The sequence below is a fragment of the Cyphomyrmex costatus genome, unplaced genomic scaffold, assembly GCF_001594065.2.
Source record: "Cyphomyrmex costatus isolate MS0001 unplaced genomic scaffold, Ccosl1.0 scaffold154, whole genome shotgun sequence".
In the NCBI taxonomy this organism is placed as follows: domain Eukaryota; kingdom Metazoa; phylum Arthropoda; class Insecta; order Hymenoptera; family Formicidae; genus Cyphomyrmex; species Cyphomyrmex costatus.
The window spans coordinates 714903-742232 of record NW_017275544.1 but is presented as its reverse complement, the minus strand read 5'-3'; the positions used below and the strand labels follow the sequence as shown (position 1 = coordinate 742232).

The window sequence follows — 27330 nt, the reverse complement described above, 5'->3', positions numbered from 1 at the left end:
TCATGAAATAAAGGGAGCCTTTCGATCTGGTGGTCAATATCACTACTCCATGGAGACTCAATCTTGCGTATGCGTTCCTATGGAAGATAGTATTGACGTGTATCCGTCGTCACAATGGATGGATCTTATTCAAGTATCGATCGCAACTTGCCTTAATGTTCAACATAACAGGTAACTCACTAATCAAGTCAACCTTGTGTACTACCATAAATGTCGTATTAGTTACATCCAAAATAATTATATCAATTGTTTTATTATAATTTATACTACAATATTATGTAAAATTCCGAGAATGATATTATACAAGGTGTTTGGAATTTAAATGGCCAAACTTTGGTAGCGTGTTGAGGATCGATAAACTAAGAAAAAAATTTCTTCTATAGAGATATGTTAATTTTTGCTATGTTTTGGAGAAGATCACAAAAAATAAAAATTAATTCTTTTTTTGCGATTTACATTATATTTATTTATTCGTTTAATATTGTTCAATATGTGGATCTCTTGCAGCAATACAAGCATTCCGTCTAGTACAAACGAGCTGTGTAACTCCAGCATAAGTTAAGGGGGAACATCATAGTGACGGCCGAAAAAAAGGCTCTTTTTGTGAATTTTTTTTTGAAAACTGATATCTTATATGAATTATTGTTTTTATATATGCGAAGTACATACATTTATAAAATTATTAAAAAAAATTTATTGAATAATATTAATATTTGTAGCTTCAGTACTCATTGATGTGCACCTCATCTGAAAAAACATAGATGCACGGGCGCTCGTGCAGCGTTTGAACGGGAGCTCTGAAATAAATTTTTTTTATTTTATTTTAAAGTATATGAGTGTAGTTTCAGTTGCATATACGGATTTTTTGAAAAAATTATTTTTGACAAAATGGCGCTGTTTTAAAGAAAAGGTCACGATTTTGAGATAAAAAATCGTTACCTTTTTTATTTATTTTTCAAAAACTAATAATCCAATTGAAAAGTTCGTACGTGCAACTGAAGACAATTTCGTTGTAAACATTGTGTCCAAAATTCAAATCATTCGGATAAAAATTTGCCGAGATATATGAGCGCCCAGTTACGAAAACGTGGTTTCGAGAAAAACACGTTTAAAGTTTTACAACCGATTAGTTTATATAAAACGATAAAATTTCGTAACAAACCAAAGTGCGTTCAATCCGTGTGCACATGAAGTGTTCACGATTGAAGCACACAGGTAACAAAAGAATACCGGTAAAACTGCCTACAAGCAGATCAAGGGGACGTCTGAATGTCCTAGCGGCATCTGACCACGTTCTACTCTATCACATATTTACTATTGTTCCGGCAGAAATTTCAACATAATATTATAGGGACATATTTTCAAGACTTCAAGCATTACAAAAATGCAATAAAAAAAAATCGATTTTTTTAAATCGTCACTGTGATGTTCCCCCTTAATTAACAACAATTAAACTCCTTACTTTATGACCTCCTTCACACACACACACACACACACACACACTACTACTCGTACCAACAACAACGCTGCACTCTCACTCGCCTTCAATTATTGGATTTTATGCTTATTAATTTGGAAAGCCCAGTAAAAAGGTTATGTTTGAATAGAATAAAGTTAGCAGCAATAACGTGTGTGAATTTAATTTTTCTAGAATCAATGTGCATGTCAGACGCCTTGGTGGTTCTTACGGATCAAAAATTTCACGCAACGCGCAAATTTCATGCGCTTGCGCATTGGCATGTTATCTACTGAATCGCCCAGCACGATTCATTATGACGATGGAGAGCAATATGCTATCGATAGGCAAGAGATGTCCTATGCATCAAATATATGGGATTGAAGTAAACGATGACGGAGTTATACAGTCTCTCGACACGCAACACTGGAGCGAGTGTGGTTCTAGTCCTAACGAACCGCATGCTGGCATAATAACTTACTTCTTAAAAAAGTATCGAAATATAACATGTATAGAGTAAACAAAAATTTAAGGGGGCAACCTGATTTAAGACGCCAAAAAGATAATCATTTTCGCGAATTTTTTCTCAGTAACCATTAAACAATATCAATACTAAATTTTAGAGTTGTTTGTGACATCTATAGATAATGCAAAAATATTTTTTTTAAAAAGATTAAAGAATGTTATTTTATATTGTTATATTTTAATATGTTTATACCTCTGCGCAACTCTGGAATTGTTATTTTATGTAACGGCTATTGGATCTAATTCCTATCTGAAATAAAAAATCAAAATTTATTATTATAGTCTTCATGAAATTTTATTCTAAAAAACTAAGAAGACCAAGAAAAAGTGCAGAATTAATGAAATTGTATAAGTTTTAAGAAAAAGTTACAATTTTTACGAGAAATTTTCGACTTTTTAATGAAAAAACAATTTAGTTTAACTACATTTATCTAAAAACGTTTTTAGAAACTCATCGATTTATCGAAATACTCTGAATTTTGATTTGTTACTTCAGAAACTATATTTTCATAAGTTTTATTACCGATTTATTTAAAAAATCGAAAATTTTGAATTTTTAAGTCAGGTTCCCCCCTTAGATAATTTATGACACAGTAATGTATTATACCAAAACGCATTTCTAATTATTACAATTTGTCTATTAGATTTTATGTGCACAATATTGTAAAAACCGAGAGGCTAAATTTTAAACAGAAATATCGTATATTGTATTAAACTATTTTTATTTTATATTGAACAAGATTTAGAAAAATATTTAAACATAACGAAAACATGTCATATTAATAATGTGAATAAAAAAATTATTTTAGTTTATTTCGACAAAGTAGATTTCAATAATTATTTAAATCAAATTTGAAAACAATTTATTGCGATTGATTTTACTTCTTTAATTAAAAAACATAAACAATGTTTTGTCATTATAGTAGCTGCTACTTAATTGATAATTGGAATATTAGAGGATATGAAGTCATAACCGGTACACCATCAAACACGTTTTGTCGAGCATCAGGATTTACGGAAGGATTAGCCATGATTGAGAATATGATGGAGCACATTGCGATAGTGGCGAATAAGGATCCAATTGCAGTCAGATTAGCGAATATGAATGATAATGATAAATCCGTATTAGATAATATAATACAAAAGATGTTGAATATGACCTACTACATAAAGAGACAGATCTCTATTTGGGAGTACAACAGAGACAATCGCTGGAAAAAAAAAGGAATTGCAATGGTACCGATGAAGTATTGGACAACATATGTAGGACAATTCAATACAATATTATCGGTCTGCGCTCGCGACGGTTCGGTATGCGTGACACTTAGCGGAATTGAAATTAATCAAGGCATAAATACGAAGGTATGAAAATGCAGTGAATTATTCAAATGAGTTGTGTCATGCTTTTCATTCAATTATCAATAATGGAAAATAATGGAAAATTGTATTAAAAAATCCTTCACTTTCAAGTTTTCTATTTAAAAAAATTAAAATAAAAAATTGTGATATGAGAGATTTCTATGATTTTAATCACTTCTATTTCTAGATACACATATTTCCTGTATTTTAAATAGCAAAAGATTAAATTTAATATGTAAAATGTTTCAAATATCTGCCAATATAAAAATTATTTCTGTATACTAGATCGCACAAATAGCAGCTCATACACTAGGAATTGATATCGAATTAATTTCCGTTAAACAAAGCAACAATTCAGCGGCACCAAACATGTCAGAAACAGGACACAACGTTACTATAGATACCTGTGGATACGTAAGAAATCAATGTCTCCTTCACTGTAGAAAACGCGATGTCATACATTACATATACATGTATAACAAAGAATTTGATGATGGTACCGATTATTGCACCATTCTTTTCAGGCAACGATTCAAGTTTGCACACAAATTTTAAAGAGACTCGAGCCAATTAAAAAAAAAATGGAAAATCCGAAGTGGCAGGATGTCATCTTTAAAGCGTTTCAAGAAGGCATTGATTTATACACACGTTATAGGTGAACTAAATAAATCGTATTTGATACATCGATCATATACTATACTATATGTCACACAATTTCTTAAATTGACACATTCTACCACACAAAGTCGTAAAGCACTTTAACAAATTTTCAGAAACATTTTACATCCGTTAAGAAAAATCACTCCTTATCTTTAGCATGAAACAAGCTACAATAAGCTGTAAAAAAGTGCGATTTATTAGCCCTTTTTGTTATCATTATGATATGCAGCGTAGTTATCATGTATTTTCAGAATTATTTAAATAGATAAATAGATTTAAACTCTGTGTATTTTTAGAGTGAGATAACATTTCTTAAAATGCTATACGCATAACTAATTATTATATAATACATTCCATTTACCTTGGCAGCTTGACCCTCAGCGGGTCAATGGAAGATACGTTGAAGCCTTACCCTGTTTACGGTGTTACCATTGCCGAAATAGAAATCGATGTGCTGACCGGTCAGCATATTATTAGGAGGGTTGATTTGATGGTCGATGCTGGTCAAAGCTTGAATCCAGAAATCGATGTCGGTCAGGTGCAAGGGGCTTTCGTGATGGGGATGGGATACTGGACTTCGGAGAATCTGGTGTATGATACTGAAACAGGATTATTAATAAATAATAGATCATGGGTAAATTAACTTTTGTCAAATTTCGATTCTCATAATACTTCAAGACGCAATTACTTAATTCTCTTTACCGAGATCGTCCAAAGTATATAGAGTTAAAATAAAACAGTAATGAATATGTGGATAGGCTATGAGCCAACGTTAGATGTTATTGTTAATTATTTAGTTAAAATTCAGATAAACAACACAAATGTTTCGATCCATATCTGGTCATTATCAATGCGACAATATTAAAGTTAAATACTTTGTAATTATTATCCTAATATAATTCAAAATACACAGGCCCACAAAAAAACTTTTTTTTGTGGGCCTGTGATATTTTTTCTTGTGAAAATATTTAAATGTGTAGTAATTAAACCAATATTAAGTTAAGATTACATTTCTAAAAAGCTAATACGAATCCTGACTAATACGCTGTATCTAGACAACTATTTTTACAAAACTATATTTTTGCAATACAAAAGGTTATGGAACTAAATCAGAATAATAATAATTATTATTATTAAAAAAGAAATCAATTGTTTTTCAAATCGACGGTCCAACACAAATCGTAATTTTATAATTATTAAATTTTAATATCAGGAGACGCGGTAGTGTTTCCGATCATGTTTATCGTCATATTGATAATAATCCAGGAGTCAAAACATTTGTGTGTTGTTTATCTGCATTTTAAATAAGTAATTAACAATAACATATAGCTTTGACTCGTAGTCTTATATATATTTATTAATGTTTTATTTTACAATAATAATTGAGACCATTCTTCATTTCTGTTATTCATAATTAAATTATCTGTAATGTTGTAGAATTATATGCCACCAGGAGCAAAAGATATTCCTGAAGATTTCCGCGTATACTTACGTCAAAAAACTATCAATAAAGATGGTGTCTACGGTTCACAAAGTAAGACCAAAATTCTTCCATTCAAATTACTTTTCACTATAAAAAATAAAAACTTGAATATATTATACGTATTTGCATAAGTTGATAATTTTCTTATAGAAAAAGATTTTCTTTTAGAAAAAGCATTAAATGAACATGAATTTAATTAATTTAGGCTATATTCTATTTGTTATTTTAAATAAAGTATTTCAAGCGTATTGATTGGCTACAAACAAGAGAAGTTTCCGCATTTATTTATCTCATGATCAATGAATAAACCCAAAATCTTTGTCGTACGACAAATGTAATACCAATTTTACAAGCGTGCGCTTCAATAATTTATTTAATTTAAATAAAATAGACAATATAAAAAAATATTAAAATAAAGAAGGTCTTAATTCTTTAATGTTCTGGAATTAGTAATACTAATTTTGAAAACATCTTTGCAGCAATCAATGAACCACCGCTTTGTATGAGTTTTGTAATTCCGATAGCGATCCGCTCAGCATTGGATTCTGCTAGAAGAGATTCAGAAAATGTGGATCTATGGTTTCAACTGGGTAAGTTTTAACCAGAGATACATATTCATTTTGTTGACATTCAACATACAAGACGAACTTGATAATATGTATTAATTTTTACATTCCTTGAACCAACTACTAATTATTGAATTGCCATTATATTCTACTTAAATGTCATGCTTGTATTTAAAAAACGTTTTTTAAATATTTTTCTAATGTAATCTTTTCTTTCGCTCTTTTTTGTTTAAAATGAATCGAATGGGCAATTTAAAAAGGAATGTGTTTTCAAATTTTATAGTCTCTTATTCTCTAGACCGTTTTTTGAATGCTATATTATATGAATAATATCTTGTTCGCATTATTACGATTTACGATGTATATAACTCGAAATTTTTAATTTTATATTAAAATAACTAAATATACATTATTCTACATAATTAATTTAAATTTTCATAATTTTCTTTACAAATCGTTTTTATAGATTATTATACATGTGTATACATTTTTTCTTTTAGAACACTACCATAATATTTCGATTTATATTCATGTATCATTTGTAATGTTTGTAGATGGACCGTGTACAACCGAAAATATACTTCTAACTAGTTTGACTAGCAGAGACCAAATGTTGATAGAAAAAAAATAGAAATAGAAAGCATTCTCATGTAATCCTGCATTTAAAATAAGTTTTATCTTTAGTTAGTTGGTTCATTTCTATCTAAATAAAGTTATTCAAATATTTTGTAAAACAAAGGATAAAATTTATGAATTTATATGTTTTATATTTATGTAAAACTGTTATGGTTAATTATGGAATTATAATAATTAAATTAAGTTTTAAAATTGCTAAGATGTGTCTTCTCATTTCTACAAGTTTTGAGTAAATTTTCTCCATTAAGCTTTTTTAACAATACGCTACCGTACATATTTAAATAATATACATTACGCATGCAAGTGAGCTAGATCAATGAGTTTTAAATTAAGCTTTTTTAGTCTCTTGTTATGTCTCTTGATACAAAACGCATATAATGTTCTTCTTTCGCATTTCTGCTCCAACAATAACCAAACTCAATTTGAATTCGATTGTGAATTATTTTTTCTGTTATTTTTAATTAAGAATCCGTACTTTTTTATATTGGAATCTATGTTACAATCTACAAGTAGTCTGACAGAAAATACAGAGAAAATTTGCAATCCCACTAATAATTATTTTAGATTTATACAATAAAAATAAATATTGATGCAGCGAATTAGATGGTAAAATATGACATGACGTTTTTAATTGACTGCTACAGCCAATTTTGGTTGTGTTAGCCTAATCGCAATGTTTGCTAATATACACACTAATGAATAAACTATCGCAAAAATTGCAAAATAGTACAATATTTTTCGACTTAATTCAGTTTACCCACGGATAATAAGTAATGCGATATCAATTAATAAAGATTTCCGCATAGACTCATGTTTGCTCGTTGGATCGCAAAAATTGCAAAATGTTAGAGAACATTTATACTCGGTTTGGTTCGTGCTGCCGTTATGCTGTCGTTGTTTTAATTGTCAAACACCATGTATAATTTGTAATGTTTTCAGACAAACTTGAAACTGTGTATTACAGAACGTACTCTTAGTTTAATCAACAAATATGACATGGTACTTTGGTATCAGACATGAAAATCGTTTGCTAAAAAATCGATATTTAAAGTAAATTCTATTACTTATTGTATTTTTAATTACTGCCTACCAGAAATAAATTTAAATATGTTAAGTATATAAAAATACATATAAAGTATATGTAGAACTTTTTATAAAATTTAAAAATACTTTTACAAATAAATTCAAGGCACAACAAATCTATCTGTCTTATTTGACACTATTTATAAGTTGTAAACATTTTTGTATACCATTGCGAATAAAACCAACGTTCAATGTGACCAGAGAAAGTGTTTACTGATAGTCAATAAGAAGACGCGTGAACGTGAAGACATTAAATTGGCAGTAAATTGTGACGAGAAATAGTGAAATACATACGAAAACGTTTATTACTGGAAAACCAGGTTAGATAAAACAAATAGTCTATACTAACATTTTGAATTACATTTATGTCATGAATTCATTCTGATGTTATGCCACTCAGGGCATTATGAAATAATCAGAGTAAAGAAATGTATGTATATATATATATATATATATATATGTGTGTGTGTGTGTGTGTGTGTGTGTGTATATAACTGCAAAAAATTCAAGTAGAGAATGTCTCGTATTTGGCAATTATCGATTTACAAAATAAATCTTTACTAAAATATTCTTGGGAAGATAAATTCAAAATTTGTATAATTTTATGGATTAACGTACGTATGATTACATTTTCATAAATGTGAGTACATTTTTAAATGCTATGGATTTTCAACCATTTTGAAAACATCGCACAAGTTTTAATCAACAATGACATTTTCGTGCATTGTCTAGGTAAATTGCACTACTGTAAAATCGTAAAATATCTGTAAAAGAAACTGTAGTATCTAACAATTACATTTTGGCCCACTTTAGATAGTTTTTCTACGGTGTTCCATGGTTCCAAACACACAGTATTTTTATTATAGGTACTCCAATCTCATCATAGATGAGGGATAGTTAGTCCTAGTTTGATAAGATTCATGTGTGAAGATGGAAACCGTAACAGCGTAAGTCTTTGACACAAATTTATAAGATGCGGAAATTACCGCAGTGTTGGTGCATCAAATAATCAAAACAAAACTTTGTTAATTATTAAAAAGACTTCAAATTTTTTATTAAAAGTATTTTTCTTTGTTTATTTATATATTTGCTGCCTAATTTAATATTAGACAAAAAGAATAACATTTTATCTGTACCTTTTTTATTGAACATAACGTTAAAATGTTTCCTAATTCAATATATTTAGATCCAACGACAACAGTGTAAACTTTACAATTAATGGAGTACCATATTTGGGTATGTATTCTTAGTACGAAATGTGGAATTAAGGAAATAAAAAATTTTGATCATATCAAAGGGGATCCTAAAGTCTTCTGTATTACCGACTAAACTAAATAACTTTTGTATCGTAAATACTTCTTTTATCATTCACTGATTCAAAAATTCTTTTACAGGATTAAAGTATACGCATTAATGAGTATCTGTGAGGTAGAATCTATGCTGAAAACATTAAAAAATTTCAAAATTGAGTTTTTCATTACCACCTTTTAGTTATAGCGCTCCAGAGTTGTCACGTCGTTGCACGTCGTAACAATATTGTAACAATGCATCACTGCTACGTGAAATATTAATGTGATGGTATATAAAAGATGTATTATAAAACATCTGGCGATTTCATTAGAGTTTGAGCTTTGCTTTAGGATCCCTTTAAAAGGCTAAGTAACATGGATTATAACGAAAAGAAAAAACACAGATTTAAATATATTAAATTCAAAAAGAATCCAATCACGAAAGCAATCATATTTTTTATTAAAAATTCATCACATTCAGTAGATTTAATCATATATAAATAACATTATAAAACGAAATTACAAAATTTAATTGTGGAACTTTAACAATAATTGTGGGATTTTTAATAAGAGAGAGATAATCACGCATATTAAGTGAGAATTTTATAAATCGATTTTAAAATTGTTAAATTTCCTTCAGTATTCGATAAAAGTATACCCGTTGACACGTCTCTTCTTGTCTTCATCCGCGATTATGCGAAACTTCGAGGCACAAAAGCGATGTGTCATGAAGGTAATTGCGGTGTCTGTATCGTAAGTGTAACATTCAAGGACAAAACAATAGCAATAAATTCCTGTCTTGTACCGGTACTGATCTGTGACAAGTACGTATGTATTCAATTCAAGAGATACCTACTAAATAATCAAATTAATTTCTAAAGACATGCTACTATTAATTAACACTTTAATGTCGCAGATGGTATATTGAAACCATTGAAAGTTTAGGAAACAAGCGAGACGGTTATCATGTGATTCAAGCTGCGCTCGCTAATAAGAATGGTTCTCAATGTGGATATTGCTCTCCTGGCATAGTGATGAATATGTATAGGTACGAAGAATTAAAATGATCAATTATTAATTTTAAAGAAATATTATATTTGGACATTCTTTGCCTATATGATAAAATCCTTTCAAAATTGTTGGGCGTTGAAACAAAGTTGCATACAAAAAAGTATAGAAAGATTAACATACATATAAATTTTCATTGATTTAAATCCTGGTCCTATAAGCTTTAAGATTTAATATTATTTATTTATGTCGCCTGTCAAATTATTCACACATTCATACATATACTAATTATTGCCAAGTATATTTCTAAGACCTCAGTAGTCTAACGACTTAGGACGCTCACACGGAATGCAATAGATCTCGACTCACAACCGATAATATTTTTCGCAATGAAGAGTTAATTATTTACAGATTCTAATGTGTCATTCAATATTTTTAAGATCGATTTAAGATGCACAAAGAGAGCATAAAAAATTGTTAAATTATTAGTCAATTTAAGACTCTGCGCATAATAGAGGAAATAGGAATCAATATTAAGAATTTAACCTATTAGATACCAGTTTCATCGGAATATACGGTTTCTGACAAATTGAAATTTTGATATTTATTCCTGTTCCTAATATTTGTTTTATTGCGCGCAGGCTCTGACTCGTGATAGTTTAGTAGAGTTTACGTTTCCAGTCTGAAAAAAACTCGGCGCGCAATTAAATATCTACATACGTAGTATATAAATTCACACGTTATTATATACATATTAGAAGCACTTAAGATTCAACTTAACTGTTATAGTCAGTTCTTGTCGATTTTTCATTGATTTATACATACATAAACATAGATATTAGAAATTAAATCCCTATAATTGGGTAAATATAGCAGTTAGTGAATAATTGGTGGACATGAACTAATGATTTAATGTGTTGAACAAAGTAGTACAAAATTTGAAATATTAAGCTTTTAATAATATGTATAATCTTAAATAAATTTGTTATTTATAAAAATTTAATATTAAATTTTCTTAGAATTTTTCTATCTTAATGAAAGCTTGATATATGTGAAATATTTAACTACTTTGTCCAACAGTTTGTTCATGTCAATTAAGCGGCACATTTACCTTAATTGTCTAATAATAAACAAATAACTGTTTGTTTATTATTAATATTGTAATTTAAAACACGCAAAAACGTGTACAATACTGCTATGTATAATTCAAGTAAAAATAATATTAAATTAAATATGTGTGTAATTGAACGTTTGTAAAGTAAAAATTCTGTATTGTTATGTATATTTCGCAGTATCGGAATTAGTACTAAGGATTTGTCTATGAAGCAAATCGAAAATTCATTTGATGGCATTGTTTGTCGATGTACTGGATATCGTGCAATTTTGGATGCATGCAAGGGATTTGCCACCGATGCATCTCCATCACTGGTGAAAGATATTCTCGACATAGAGGTAATGTATGCAAAATGTCACTTCTATTTCAAAAATTTTGTCTTAATTTTAAAATTACGTATTCAATTTTATTTTATATATGTACGGAAGAAAAATTTAATATTATAGTATATATAATAAAGATTATTTAACTAATATATTATAACAACTCTTTTCATATTGAATGAGACAATAATGCCACAACGGCGGTATAGGCTAGATCACATATGCTTCTAAATAATTGCGTGTAAATTTATACCTATACTACGTACGTAATTCTTCGTTTGCGCGCCGAAATTTTTTCAGACTTGAAACGCAACACTAAAATAAACTACCACAGTAATATCACGAGTTAAATTGACTAACAATTTAACGATTATTGATACTGTTTACGCATCTTATATCGATCTTAATAATGTTGAATAACCTATTAAAAACTGTAAATAATTAATTTTTAATTGCGAAAAATATTACCTCGGTCGGGACTTCGGGAGTCGAATCCAAATCTCTGACATTCCGTGAGAGCGTCCTAAGTCTTTAGATTACCAGCTTAGACGCTGTGGCATCGTCTCATTCGGTTTGAAATTTTGCGGTCCAATAAGATTTAATACTGTTTTTTTTCATATTGTTTTTATCTTGTTATAAATATAAAGTATGCTTCACAGGAGCTATACAAAATTAAAGCTTGCTGGAAACATGAAATGCCATGTATACAAAGTTGCTATGATAATCAAGCTTCCAATGAAAGTGCAATGTTGAGCATAAAATTAGAGGATGCATACTTCTACAAAGTTTACTCGGTCGAAATGCTGTTTGCACTATTAAAAATTAATCCACAGGCAACATATATATTAAATGGAGGAAATACTGCTCACGGTAATTTTTATCTTTTAGATGATATGGAGACTAACAAATAGATACACATATACAGGGAGGGGCATTTAAAACAGATCACCTGAATAACTCGCTTGTTTTTGACAATAGAAGAAAAAGTGTCAAACAAAAGTTGCTTGGTTTCGAGGGGCACATAATGCGATGTCAATAATTGTTTTTTTGGTGGGGGCGCTAAAAGATATGAAGGTCACCTCCACTTTTTTTAATGGAATTATGTAATTGTTTTTAGATAACGTGATTCCTCTAATTATTTTGCATATAAAAGTATTAAGGTAGAGATACCAAAAAATCAATAGTTTTCGAGATATTTTACACTTTATTTTGATACATATTGACACAAAATGTTAAATAACTCGTAAACTGTTGACGTTTTGATTATCGTACCTTAATACTTTTGTGAACAGAATAATGAGATAAATCAAATGGTGTAAAGAAAACACATAGTTGCTTTAAAAAAAATATGTATACAAAATGGATAATTTTTTAAATACGCAACTATGTGTTTTCTTAACACCATTTGATTTATCTCATTATTCTGTTCACAAAAGTATTAAGGTACGATAATAAAACGGTCAACAGTTTACGAGTTATTTAACATTTTGTGTCAATATGTATCAAAATAAAGTGTAAAATATCTCGAAAACTATTGGTTTTTTGGTATCTCTACCTTAATACTTTTATATGCAAAATAATTAGAGGAATCATGTTATCTAAAAAAAATTACATAATTCCATTTAAAAAAGTGGAGGTGACCTTCATATCTTTTAGCGCCTCCACCAAAAAAACAATTATTGACATCACATTATGTGCCCCTCGAAACCAAGCAACTTTGTTTGACACTTTTTCTTCTATTGTCAAAAACAAGCGAGTTATTCAGATGACCTGTTTTAAATGCTCCTCCCTGTATACTTATATCATATAGGAGTCTATATATACATATATATGTATATGTACTCCTATATGTATACATATATAGAATATTATGCTCGCGCTAATTGTATAAAAATTGAGTCCCACTAAAATGAGTTGTTTTTCGTATATATTGAAACTAATAATGCAGTGGATAGAAAATGTATTATACCTAAATGGAAAGATTAATAATGAATAATTATTGATCTATAATGTATCAAGAGAGAAAAATTTATACTTGGAGAATATTGATACGCGATAGCAAAAGAACATTCCATTATTTGAAATATATGTATATATTAAATTTTTTTAACAAAAAAATTTTTTAAGCAAAACATTATTTATATGGAATTAATACGGCATTATTATATTAATAAGTTTGGATAAATAATTTCGCATAAAAAATAATATTGTATTATGAAAAGGCAAACTAGTTAACAAAATAATCATCTTCTATCTTTAAATAAACAATCTTTATATAATACTTATACGATAAATTTTATTTTGGTTACTTATATTTCAATAATTAAATGTGATGTGTTAAAATGCAGTTTTGTTAACACTTAAAGAAGATTAATTTTTTATGACACCACGATTTATTAAGATTTTGAAAGTCTATCAAAGAATTCAATATTTTCAATTATTCTACACACACAATATGTTAAATTCGACATTTTACTATTAATTCGAACATTAATCTAAATACGAAAAAAAGAGCCTTAATATACGAGTAGGTATGTACATAAAATTAAAAAAATTTAATTTTGCAGGTATTTATCCTTATAGCAAAAAAAATATGTACATTGATATAAACAACATTCCAGACATGAGTAACATTACAAAAACTGATTCGACTTTGGTACTAGGAGGAAATGTAACCCTTACCATGGCACTACAGACATTCCAAAAATATTCTACAGAAACCGGATTTAAATATCTAGAACAATTGGCCGAGCATATAGAGATGATAGCAAATGTTCCCGTACGAAATATTGCCACTATAGCAGGGAATTTAATGTTAAAATACGAGCACAGAGAGTTTCCATCCGATTTGTTTTTGATATTACAGACTATCGGTACTGAAGTACACATCTTGGAAAGTCCCTCTGAGAAGCAAAGTATATATCTGTACGAATTTTTGGAGCTCGACATGCACCATAAAGTCATTTATAGCGTTGTGTTACCACAGCTTACTGATCAGCACATATACAGATTCTATAAGGTCATGCCTAGAGCCCAGAATGCACGCACTCACGTCAACGCTGGCTTCCTCTTCAAACTCGATGCCGACGACAAAGTAACCGAATCTTTACAAATTGTTTATATTATCAATTATGTTATCATTAACTACTTATTCATATTGTAATTTTCTTCAAATATTATTTGTGTGTTGTTTATATTTTTAATAATATAAAAGTTGCTAAGGACTCTTGATATAAACATAAACGAAAAGTACAAGGGACATTGTAAAAGTCATATAAATAAAATTTAAAAAGTTAGATAACAGTCATATAATAAAAGATCATCTTACATTTCAAAAATTACAAGATTCTGTAAAAATCCAAAGCTATACATTTCTAAAATTCTAAAGACACCTTACATTTCTAAACTTCTAATGACTACTTTACGTTTCGGCTCTTGGATTGAGCCATCCTCAGAAACACCTCAAAAGACTTCAAATTAAATATTGAATCAATCTTGATTATCCATCTCCGTATCATTGTTCACCATACAATTGACAGATCGAAAGTAAAAAACTATTGATTCGGATTTTTACAGAATCCTGTAATTTTTGAAATGTAAGATGATCTTTTATTATATGACTGTTATCTAACTTTTTACATTTTATTTATATGACTCTTACAATGTCCTTTGTACTTTTCGTTTTTGTTTATATTTATAATATTTTTCAAAAAGGTGTTGGAGCAGCCTAACATTATTTTCGGTGGCATCAATAAAGATTTTACGCACGCAATTAACACAGAAAAATTGTTGGTGGATAAAATTATTTTTTCATCTTCCCTGCTGAAGCAAACCTTGGATGTCTTGCATGCCGAACTGCAACCTGATCATGTTTTACCGGATTACTCACCAGAATTTCGCAAGACACTAGCCGAAGGATTATTTTACAGGTGTATATTAAGCATCAAACCAGAGAAAATACCTCCTTTTTATCTCAGTGGAGGCACCATATTAAAACGTGGTCTCTCTATAGGTATGTACATATAAAATATCCTGATTATTTTTAAAAGTATATGTCCATTATAAGAATTTATGTAAACTTTCGCAATTCATGCACGTAATATAAATACATATAATTCTTATAAGGCGATAATATATATAATTGAAATATACATATAAATGATGTTAACTGCAAATATTTCAATTCGAGGATTGAGATTTCAATAGTATGGAGATCAAGTACTATATGTAGAAAAAAGCAAATTCAAATACAGTTTGGATAGATTTGCAATTAACTTTGCTAAAATGTACATTCCAATATTTGGGAATTACAATCTATTTTATAACAAATATGTTAAATATTATAATATTTATTAAACGAGCACCCATGGAGATTCACATAAACATTTTTACTTACAGATACCTTAATTTATTCCTGGAGCAACAAGCTATGCTTTCTCATTTTTATTAAAAATATTTTTTATAGATCTTGCTGTTTTTAATAAATATTTTAGAAGAAATATTTTTTTTAATTTAATATGTATTGTCACTGGGATAGTCCAAACAAATTTTATTAAATTTTAATTAAATTAAGAAAAATAATTGATTGCTAAAATTTCAAGCTAAATTTTTTTAATTAAACGGAACAGTTTTATTAAGAATTATCCCGTATAAAATATAGTACAAAATTGTCACATAAAATGACTTTAAGATATGTTTAAGTTGCAAAAAAGCATTGTATGTCCAATTTTCGATACTTATTGTTTTCTAAGAAATTGCTTTAATAAAGTAAACAAAAGTTTCGAGTTCAATTAAAAATTCTCCTCTCTATATATTGCATGAATAAATTAATTTATGTATACAAAAGCTTTTAGTGTATTCTAATTATTGATTAACGAAATTGTGTATATGAAGAAATATAATCTTCCTAGGTCACCAATTCTTCGATACGTATGTAGACATATGGCCAGTGACTAAGCCTATGCCAAAGTTAGAATCTATTGCACAGACATCAGGCGAAGCCCAATATTGTGATGATCTGCCCCCATTTCTTAGAGAAGTGTTTTGTGCTTTTGTCGTCACAAATATCATTACAGGCCAAATCAGTGGGATAGATGCTAAACAGGCTCTTCAAATGAAGGGTGTAGTGGCATTTTTTAGCGCCGATGACATACCGGGAAAAAATCTATGCATTTCAGCTGTTAACGAGATGATGTCCTTGTCAGAGGACGAGTTACTGTTCGCCGAAAATGATGTTTTGTATGCCGGCCAACCGGTCGGTGTAGTCGTCGCGGAGACGCAAAATTTAGCGAATGAAGCTGCAAAATTGGTAAAAATTAAATATATAGAATCTCCGAATACAAAGCCGATAATAAGTATTGAAGATGCTATTAATGCGCATGATGAAACTAGATTCAGGCGAAGCGTCCATATTCCAGCAAAGAGGATAGGTAAAAAGTGATTAAGAACGACATATCCATTTAAATTGTTTTCCATTTGATTATAATTATTTTTAAAAAATAGCAACAAATGTATGCTTCATGTTTTGGAAAGAAGTAAAATAGGATGCACAAATTAATTCTCCGCCTTTTGTGATCTACTTTGACATTTACCAACTTTGACAGTTACTCTAACCGCATTTGCAAGTTCTAATTGCGTTTGGCAAGAATTCTCGTTCAAAATTTTCTCCAACTCCACGTCTTCTACTTTTTTTTTACGAACGTTCACGATCCTCAAGGTCAAAATTTCCCTCTTGAAACTGTTGGGACCATTTCTTATACGTACTATAGGATACAACGTTCTCGCCCAAAGCCGAACAAATCATTTCTTTTGTCTCAGCCGCGTTTTTTTAAGTTGAAACGCGAAATAAAGGTAGTGCCTCAAATGTTACTTTTCGAATGACATCATATTTACTGCTGATTTTTCAGGTTGTGTTTACAGGAGGATTAAATATATTGTACCTCATTTTAAAGCTAAAAAATGGTACTTCAAAATGACTACAGAGAGGGGAGAGGAGTTTAACTTAAACGGGTTCTGAGGTCGCTGATAGGGGCCGAGAATTAATAATTTATGCACCTAATACGTTAACAATCTTGCGAACTTGTACATGCAAATACAGTAAAACCTCTTTATAATCCATCTCTTTATAGTCACGACCTCTCAATAGTCCATAGTCGATTTCCGTATAAACACACATTTGTAACACTCGTGACGCGTCTGCATGACAACTGCTTGCGCAGTAAACAATGCACAGTTATCTGCTTAAACGCACTCAGAGTCGTATTTTTAGCTCTCAATTGTAACCTTTGGGGATAGCCTACCACTTATATATTAATTATTTTGCATAATTGTTGCTTATTAGTTGCTTAATTATTTTTAAGTGTAAACATTAGTCACAAGAGAAAGTGTATGATAATAAGCAACAAGCAACAGATGAGGAGACTGCTTCTGGTTCAAAAATGAAAGATGTGGCAAGAAAACATAGTATCTCGTCAAGTTGTGTTTCAAATGCTTTCTTACTAAAGTAAGAAATATTGTGTTAGAAAGTCACATCTCAACAAAATAAATAGTTTTCAAAGCATTTCTCTCAGTGAGTGCTACATATGTGCTTAAGGGGTTAGTCCACCTTGGAGGCCTTAAAATCATATCTTACTTTGGGAGATAATAATTTAAAAACTATACATGATACAAAAAATTTATATATATATATATATATTTGTTGCTTATACTTTGGTGTACAAAATTATCAATTTGTCATAAATTTGACATAAAAATATGGATTACAAAAAAAGTATATAAGTTATCGCAAAAACCAAAGGTATTTATTTAGATAATTCAATTGACAATAACTCAGAAAAATTTCAAAGTATTTGGATGAAATTTGTAATAGTTTTGGTGTCCACCTTTTCTGAAAACACCATTTTGAGAAAAACGAGATTAAAGTTTCAAGTCAACTTTATTTTAATTGTATATAAAATAATATAACATAATCGACTGTATCTTTGTTAATATTTGAAATTTCGCATTCGGATTAAAAATTCTACATTCATAAGACCACAAACTATCGATTTAAGCAATACAAAATTTTTTTCGATTTTTTGAAAGTTTCAGGATGGACTAACTCCTTAAGAAGGTTACTTCCGGTCATGCTTTGGGGCGAAGTTAAGATAACCTTTTTATTGTCACATTTGTTGTGATCAGATCCCGAGCGTGTGACTATATATATATAGATATATATATTATATATATGTGTATATATATATATATATATATATAAAGAGGTCCTACTGTACTGAGAATAATTATTAGAAATGGTAATTATTCAATGTGGGCAAATTATCTTTAATGCTTTAGCATTTTTGTCAAGAACAATCTGCTGACTAGTCTTTAGAAATTTTAGTCGTTATCTTATATTATTTTCCAAATAGTCAGCATGAATTTGAATAACAAAATTGCGTATTCCTTCATTTCTTGTTAATCATTAACCGTTCACGATTATAATGGCTATTTTTTTGTATTAATAAAAGGAACGACATTTAAAACTTATCAAAGTCGTTTGGGAGGGTGCCCTCGACATCAACAAAGATAACTTTGCCAAAGTGAACCTTAAAAATAAAAAATAATATAATATATATGAAGACCAAGAAGTTTCTTATTGTTTTACAGGAAAAAATGTTCAACACACACTAAAGGGATTCATTCAGTGTAATAGTCAATATCATTACTCCATGGAGACTCAATCCTGCGTATGCGTTCCTGTGGAGAATGGTATGGAGGTATATCCATCGTCACAATGGATGGATCTCATCCAAGTATCAATCGCGGATTGCCTTAATGTTTCGAATAACAGGTAACTCATTAATGAAATTAACCTCATCTACTACTATATAAGTCAAAATGATTATCATATATCTAAAGTTACCATACCAATTGTTATGCTATAATAATATATAATTTATACCATAATAGCATATGAAATTGGAAATTCTAAGAAAAATATTATATATTTTAATAGGATAATTTTGAGGTTCACTATTAAAAGTGTATGTGTTTACATATTCTAATAAAATAAAAAATAAAATTTTTTCTTTTATAGGAGTCAATGTACAAAGGTAAAATGTTACAATTAAAGTTAACTTACGTTAACTTTAATTAACAATTTACTAACATTTACTAACGTATACGTAACAATTTACTAACAAATCATGCACAATTACTTTTAAGCAATAATAGGCGCGTTCAGCGGACTCAACAGTTCAGTGAGCGCTCGTTGTTATTGGTATATTCTTCTAGATCTAAAATTCTTATTGGATGATCTAAAAGAATACACCAATAATAGCGAGCGCACACTCAACTGTTGAGTCCGCTGAACGCGCCCATTATCAGTCTATCTATACGAATTTAAAAATGCAAATATATGTGTGATGTTATCGTTACGAAACATTAAATAAATATTATAAGAATATATATATTGAAATACAAACTCACACATTATTATTACTAAATTTTTCATACAAATTATAGTAGATTAATTTAAAAGATTTTAAAGAATTTATTGGCTCATTGCCCTTGTCTCTCTTTATATTAGTTTTTAAAAACTTATTGAACCTTATTACAAGCAATTTTAATTTACGCGGGCGAAAGTATGCGTTTTAATCACAATTTAGTTAATTGGGACGTTATTTGGGTCGAAGATGGTGAAGGTGCGAGTGAAAGGTGAGAGGGGATGTTAGAAAGTTTTAATACAGCCTTGTGTGTGTGTGTGTGTGTGTGTGTGTGTGTGTTTGTGTGTGTGTGTGTGTGTGTGTGTGTGTGTGTGTGTGTGTGTGAATGCGGACAGAGATAAAGAAGGAGAAAAAGAAGAAGACGTTTCTTAATTTTTCATTAAAATCATCACTTTTCGGCCGTTTGTATCTCTAGAACGGCTTGACCCATTTTTGAAAATTTTTTTGGTTCAAATTACTCGTAGTGATACCGACTTTCAGGACATATAACGTTCGATTCAAAATTTTTTATATTTTAGCAGTTATGCATCTTCGAAAAATAAACTTTGGTTGCTCGGGATAAGAGACTTGTAGTGTCTTTCAGTTTTTTCACATAGCCGGAGACACTACCGCGTCTCCTGATTAAGTTAAGGACTATACGTTAAGTTAGATGAAAACTGAATATAATAACTTACAAAATCATGTGAGACAGCACCATCATTACAAGTTCGTCCAATCGAGTTGAACGTAGATGTTACAATGATAAAACGCAAAAGTATAATAACTGAAACTCTAAGCACTAAGGTTGACATTCATTTGTTTGTGTTAGGCTCTGTTTTAATAAAAAATAATAAAATTCAACAAGATTGTTAGTGTCTTTTTGTGAGTTAATGCCATTGTTTTTAATATATAGTATTTCTGCATGTATGCATTTCTGAGATTTTTCTTTTATGGTAGTTCGTTTCAATATCTAGAATTGTAACTCCTTCCCAAATAAAATTATGGTCATGTTTTAATCTATGGTCTAAAATGACAGTATATTTAAAGGAGTTATTCTTTATGTTATTTCAATGTTCATTTACACGAGTTGTTTTTTTATTTGTCCTATATAAGACGCTGTACAGTCTTTACAATTTGTACACGACATTCTAGTTTTGGAATTTATTTAATTTGTCTTTATGGATTTTGATGAAAAAGAAGATAAAGTATTTAAAATCTATAGCCGATTGTGAAGATTGATTTATTAAAAAATGAAGTAATTGAATAAGAAACTTTAGGTTTTTTTCTATGTATAAACAATAGAATAAAATTAATACCAATAGCGTGAATTTAATGTTTCCAGAATTAGTGTGCATGTCAGACGACTTGGCGGTTCCTACGGGTCGAAAATCTCACGTAACGTGCAAATTTCGTGTGCTTGCGCATTGGTATGTCATAAACTGAATCGTCCAGCACGATTCATTATGACGATAGAGAGCAATATGTTATCGATAGGCAAGAGATGTCCTACGCATCATGAATATGAGATTGGAGTCGACAATGACGGAGTTATACAGTATCTCAACTCCGAACACTGGAGCAACTGTGGTTCTAGTTTCAACGAATCACAAGTAAACGTGGTAGCTTCCTTCATGAAAAGGTGTCGAAATATATCATGTAGAGTAAATAAAAATATAAGCAATTTATGACAGTAATATATTATATCAAGACACTTTTCTAATATTAAAACTTGTTCATTAAATTTTCTGTGCACAATATTGTAAAACCGAGTGGTGATTTTTTAAACAGAAATATATATACTATGCATTAAACTACTAAATAATTGCATTAAACTGCTTTTATCTTATTTTGAACAGGATTTTGAAAAATATTTAAACAAAGGAAACATGTCATAACAATAATGTTAATAGAAATTACTTCAGTGTATTGTGATAAAATAGATTTCAATAATTAACCAAATTAAATTTAAAAACAATATATCGTGATTAATTTTCTATCTTTAATTAAAAATCGCAAACAATATTTTATGGTTATAGTAGCTGCTATTTAACAGATACTTGGACGTTTAAGGGAATTGACGTGAAAACCAATTTACCATCAAACACATTTTGTTGGGCATCAGGATCTACGGCAGCAATAGCCATAATAGAAAATATAATGGAATTTATTGCGAGATTGATGATCAAGGATCCCATAAAGATCAGGTTGGCAAATATGAATGATGTGGATAAATCCGTATTAGAAAATATGATAAAAGATATGTTGGATAAAACCAATTACGAGCAGAGGAAGGATTCTATTATGGAGTATAACAAAGACAATCGCTGGAAAAGAAAAGGAATTGCAATGGTACCGATGAAGTATTTGATGACATATGAAGGACAATTCAACGCAATAGTGTCGGTCTGCGCTCGAGACGGTTCAGTATGCGTGACACATAGCGGAATTGAGATCAATCAAGGCATAAATACTAAGGTATGAAAATGCAATAGTTTAATCAAGTAAGTTGTTTCGTGCTTTTCATTTAATTATCAATAAAATAATAGAAAATTATATTTAAAAATTCTATTCCTTCAAAGCTCCGATTTTTCAAAAATTAGAATCAGGAACTATGATATGAGATATTTCTAATTTTAATATCTTTTTATATTCTGGATATTTTCTGTATATTAAACTGTAAAAAGATTGAATTTAAAATATGTAAAATGTGTTACGAATCGACCAATATAAAGATTATTTATGTATACTAGATTGCACAAGTAGCAGCTCATACACTGGGAATCAATATCGAATTAATTTCCATTAAACAAAGCAACAATTTAGTGGCAATAAACGAGTCAACTACAGGACACAACATTACTATAGAAACTTGTGGATACGTAAGAAATCGAACATGTCCCCGTCACTGAAAGACGCAATATCGTACATTATATATATTATATAAAATATATGTATATATATACATAGTGTGTATATATATATAATATATACACGTACAATTTGATGATGGCACCGATTATTGCATTTATTTCAGGCAACGATCCAAGCTTGCACACAAATTTTAAAGAGACTCGAGCCAATAAAAAAAAAAATGAATAATCCGAAATGGAAGGATCTTGTTTTTAAAGCGTATCAAGAAGGGATTGATTTATACGCAAGTTATACGTAAATTTTACTAAATAATTCATATTTGATACATTAGTGACACATTCTATCACACAAAATAGTAAAGCACTTTAAAAAATATTTGAAGATATTTTACTTTCCGTTAGGAAGAAGCATTCTTTATCTTTAGCATGAAACAAATTACACAATACACTGTAAAAAAAAAACAGTTTAAGTAAATCAGCATTTTTTATAATTATTAGAGTATTAAAAGCGTATCTATCATATGTTGTTGGAATAATTAAAATAAATAAATAGATTTAAACTTTGTATTTATATAGTGGGGAAATATTCCTTAAAATGCTATACAAGTAATTAATTATTATAGAATATATATACATTCCGTTTACCTTGGTAGGTTAGTAAGCGAATCAATGAAAGATACGTTGAAACCTTACCCTATTTACGGTGTTACCATTGCCGAAGTGGAAATCGATGTGCTGACCGGTCAACACGTTGTCAGGAGAGTCGATTTGATGATCGATGCTGGTGCAAGCTTGAATCCAGAAATCGACGTCGGTCAGGTGGAAGGAGCTTTCGTGATGGGAATGGGATACTGGACTTCTGAGGATTTGGTGTACGAACCTAAAACAGGATTATTAACAAATAACAGTTCATGGGTAGGTTAATTTTCGTCAAATTTCGATATTCATAGTATTGTCACGCAATTACTTCGATTCACTGAGATTGTCCCAAATATACATAGTTAAAATAAAACAATAATAAATATGTATAAGGTCTACGAACGCTAAATGTTATTACTAATTATATTTATTTAAAATTCAGATAAACAATACACAAACATTTCAAACTATATTGACTCATTATCAGTGATATTAAAATTAAACACTTTATAATTATTATACTGATACAATGCCAAAATAATTTATCTTAAAAATATTTAAATACTGTGGAGTTAAACAAAGTTAAACAAGACAATTTTTTGAAAACCTAATACGAATCCTCACTGTCTTGATTAGTGTGTCCGATGAATACACCTAATATTCGAATAAATGAATAAAAAATGAATGAAAATACACATTCCAATACACTTTTTTTTTATTCGTCAAGAAAAGAATCAATTTTTTTCATTCCATTTGAATGAATATTTTTTGAATATGATTAAGAATATTTTCATTTTATATTCACTTTTATTTTGTATTATCTGCACAAAGCTTTTAAGCCTGCAAGATAAAATAAAAATCTTTATTCACTTTTTTTACTTAAAATTTGAATTTGGACATAAGATCATGAAGATGTATTCCCTATTCTTAGCAATGTCGCCAAAGACTATCTATCAGCATCTGGTACCAGCATACCTGTAGAGCGTGTTTTTTCAGTTGATTGAAGTTTGGAATATTCTTGGAACGATTTTTTCAAAATGATTTCTCCCATTTCTATAGAGATTCCTCTGCATGCCAGACAACAAATAGAAAACACCCTGATCGAATACACGCGTCGGAAGACACCCTTATGGGCGAAAAACCAAACTTGAAACAACATAAAAATTTCCAAAAAATCATAAAATGGTTTCTCCCTTTCTACTTTGGCACAGAGTTTCCTCTGCATGCCAGACAAAAAATAAAAAACACCAGAATTCCTGATGTATTCATTGATATTATAATTCTTTATTGTAGTAATAGACACGTTATATCGTAAAAGCGATACTTAATTAATAATCGTAATATTGAATAAATATTCGACATCTCCATGACAATTTACAGTGTGACATGAAAGGACACACGCGCGCATACATCCAGTATTTGAATTTCCATAAGTTACGAATCACTCACTGATACGCTATGTTTAAACAATTATTCTTACTAGAATATATTTTCGCAAGAATAAATGTTTTGGAATTAAATCAGAACAATAATACATTAAACAAAATTATGTAAAGGGCGATATAAGAGTCAAAAAGAATTTTCGTTCAACAATAAAACCTATAATCAGTCAATATTTTTCCAATAAAATTAATTTAAACATTACTTAACACCTAAATCGCCTACAAACAATTAACTATGATAATAAAATTAAAATAAAAATAAGTATTAATAAATATAAAAAACGTTACAAGTTTCGGCTCTCGGATTGAGCCCTCTTCAGACATTAAAAATCAGCGGATAAAATTAATCGTTAAAAAATCGTTCGTGCAGTTTCCATTTGATCCCGTGAGTCTTCATAGAAAAAACGACATTAGTTACACACGATTGAAAAGTCGTATGTATAACAATATCTCAAGAAAATCAAACAAATTAAATCAGCAATAATGTTATTTCGGTGTGTAGGCATGGTTACAGTAATATATGTCAATCAAATACAATAAAAACCAAATAATTCTTTGCAACATTGTGGACATTGTGTAAGAACGATTAATAACGGTGAAGAAACGAATGCAAACTAATAATACATTATTTAATTTTAATATCGTCATATTAATAATGACCCAATAGGAGTCGAAACGTTTGTGTGTGTGTCGTTTATCTAAATTTTAAATTAGTAATTAACAATAACATCTAGTTTTGACTCGTAGCCCTTTTACATATTTATTAATATTCTATTTTAATAATTGAACACATTCTTTATTTCTGTTATACATAATTAAATTATCTGAAATGTTTGATTATTTTCATAGAAATATGTACCACCAGGAGCAAAGGACATTCCTGAAGATTTCCGTGTGTACTTAAGCAAAAATTCGTTTAACGAAAATGTTGTCTACGGTTCAAAAAGTACGATTAAAATTTTTTTCTATTTAAATTACCTTTTACTCTAAAAAATGAAACCTTGAATATATTATACGTTTGCATAAAATTAATAAATTTGTAATAATTTTTTTTTCGAACAAATTTGAAATGGACATGAATTTAATCGATTAAGGCTATATTATATCTGTCACATTATAAAGCATTTCAAGTGTATTGATTGGCTACAAGAAAATAAAGTTGTCGGATTTTTTTATCCTAGTATAGCCAATCAATAAATTCAAAATCTATGTCGTATTCAGACACGATATAATTCATTTAATTTAAATAAGACAGACAATATAAGAAAAAATTTTTAAAAAAGATCTTTCTTCTTTAGTATTCTGGAACTAGAAATACTAATTCTGAAAATATCTTTGCAGCAATCAATGAACCACCGCTTTGTATGAGTTGTGTAATTCCGATAGCAATCCGTAAAGCATTGAATTCTGCTAGAATAGATTCAGGGAATGAAGATAAGTGGTATCAACTGGGTAAGTTTTAACCAGAGACATATTCATATTTTGTTGACATTAAACATATGAAATGAACTTGATGATATGTATTAATTTTTACATTCTTTGAACCAAGTACTATAACCATTGAATCGCTATTATATTATATTTTAATATCATGCTTATATTTACAAACGTCTTTTAAATACTTTTTTAATCCAATTTTTTCTTTCCCTTTTTTCTCCTTAAATCGAATTGAATGGGCAACAATTTAAAGAAATGTTTTCAAATTTTATAGTCTTATATACTTTATATAGCTTTTTATAATTAATATACGTATATATATATATATATTCATAGTTTTTCTCTATAACTCTTTCTTATAAATTACATGATATATTTTTTATAGAACACTATCATAATATTTTGATGTATATTCACATATTATTCGTAATATTTGCAGATGGTCCATGTACAAACGAAAATATACTTCTGACTAGTTTGACTAGCAGAGACCAAATGTTCATAGAAAAAAAATAGAAGTGATAAACATTCTCCTGTAACCCTACATTTAAAATAAGTTTTATTTTTAGGTCGTTTCATTGCTATCCAAATAAAGTAGTAATTAAAATATTTTGTAAAATAAAGGATCAAATTTATGCATTTTTGTTTTGTTGATGTAAAACTTCCATGGTTATGAGATTATGATAATTAAAGTAGTAAATTTTAATATTGCTAAATGTATCTTCTCATTTCTACAAATTTTGAGTAAATTTTCTACATTATGCTCTTTGACAATATATAATACGCAACCATATATATTTAAGTTATGCGTACAAGTGTAAAGTTGGCTCTCCAATTTTTAAAGAAATTATGTTTCCATAACTTATTCGACTGCTCATCGTTTAAACGTGTTTGCACATTTTGAAATTCCGTTTACACGCTTTTAGTTAGAAAGTTACTTAAAAAACGATTTTGAGGAGCTAACTTCACAACAGCCCC

At 29.2% G+C, this 27330-nt stretch overlaps 2 protein-coding genes across 2 annotated transcripts; both read left to right on the top strand.

Moving 5' to 3' along the window:
- Positions 1 to 49: 49 nt before the first annotated feature.
- On the top strand, positions 50 to 4643 carry LOC108783505 (aldehyde oxidase 3). The gene is made up of 6 exons (XM_018552076.1): positions 50 to 171; positions 1652 to 1948; positions 2905 to 3343; positions 3626 to 3754; positions 3865 to 3995; positions 4370 to 4643. Exons 1-6 carry the CDS (start codon positions 50 to 52, stop codon positions 4641 to 4643), a joined length of 1392 nt encoding a protein of 463 aa, XP_018407578.1.
- Positions 4644 to 9762: 5119 nt separating this feature from the next.
- LOC108783537 (xanthine dehydrogenase/oxidase) lies at positions 9763 to 26868 on the top strand. Its single transcript, XM_018552127.1, has 16 exons — positions 9763 to 9881; positions 9974 to 10105; positions 11358 to 11517; positions 12162 to 12372; positions 14070 to 14596; positions 15217 to 15514; positions 16413 to 16931; positions 19147 to 19330; positions 21307 to 21603; positions 22001 to 22439; positions 22715 to 22843; positions 22999 to 23129; positions 23488 to 23749; positions 25765 to 25861; positions 26257 to 26367; positions 26792 to 26868. The coding sequence occupies exons 1-16, from the start codon at positions 9778 to 9780 to the stop codon at positions 26866 to 26868; spliced, it is 3678 nt and encodes a 1225-aa protein (XP_018407629.1). The 5' UTR covers positions 9763 to 9777.
- Positions 26869 to 27330: the final 462 nt, after the last annotated feature.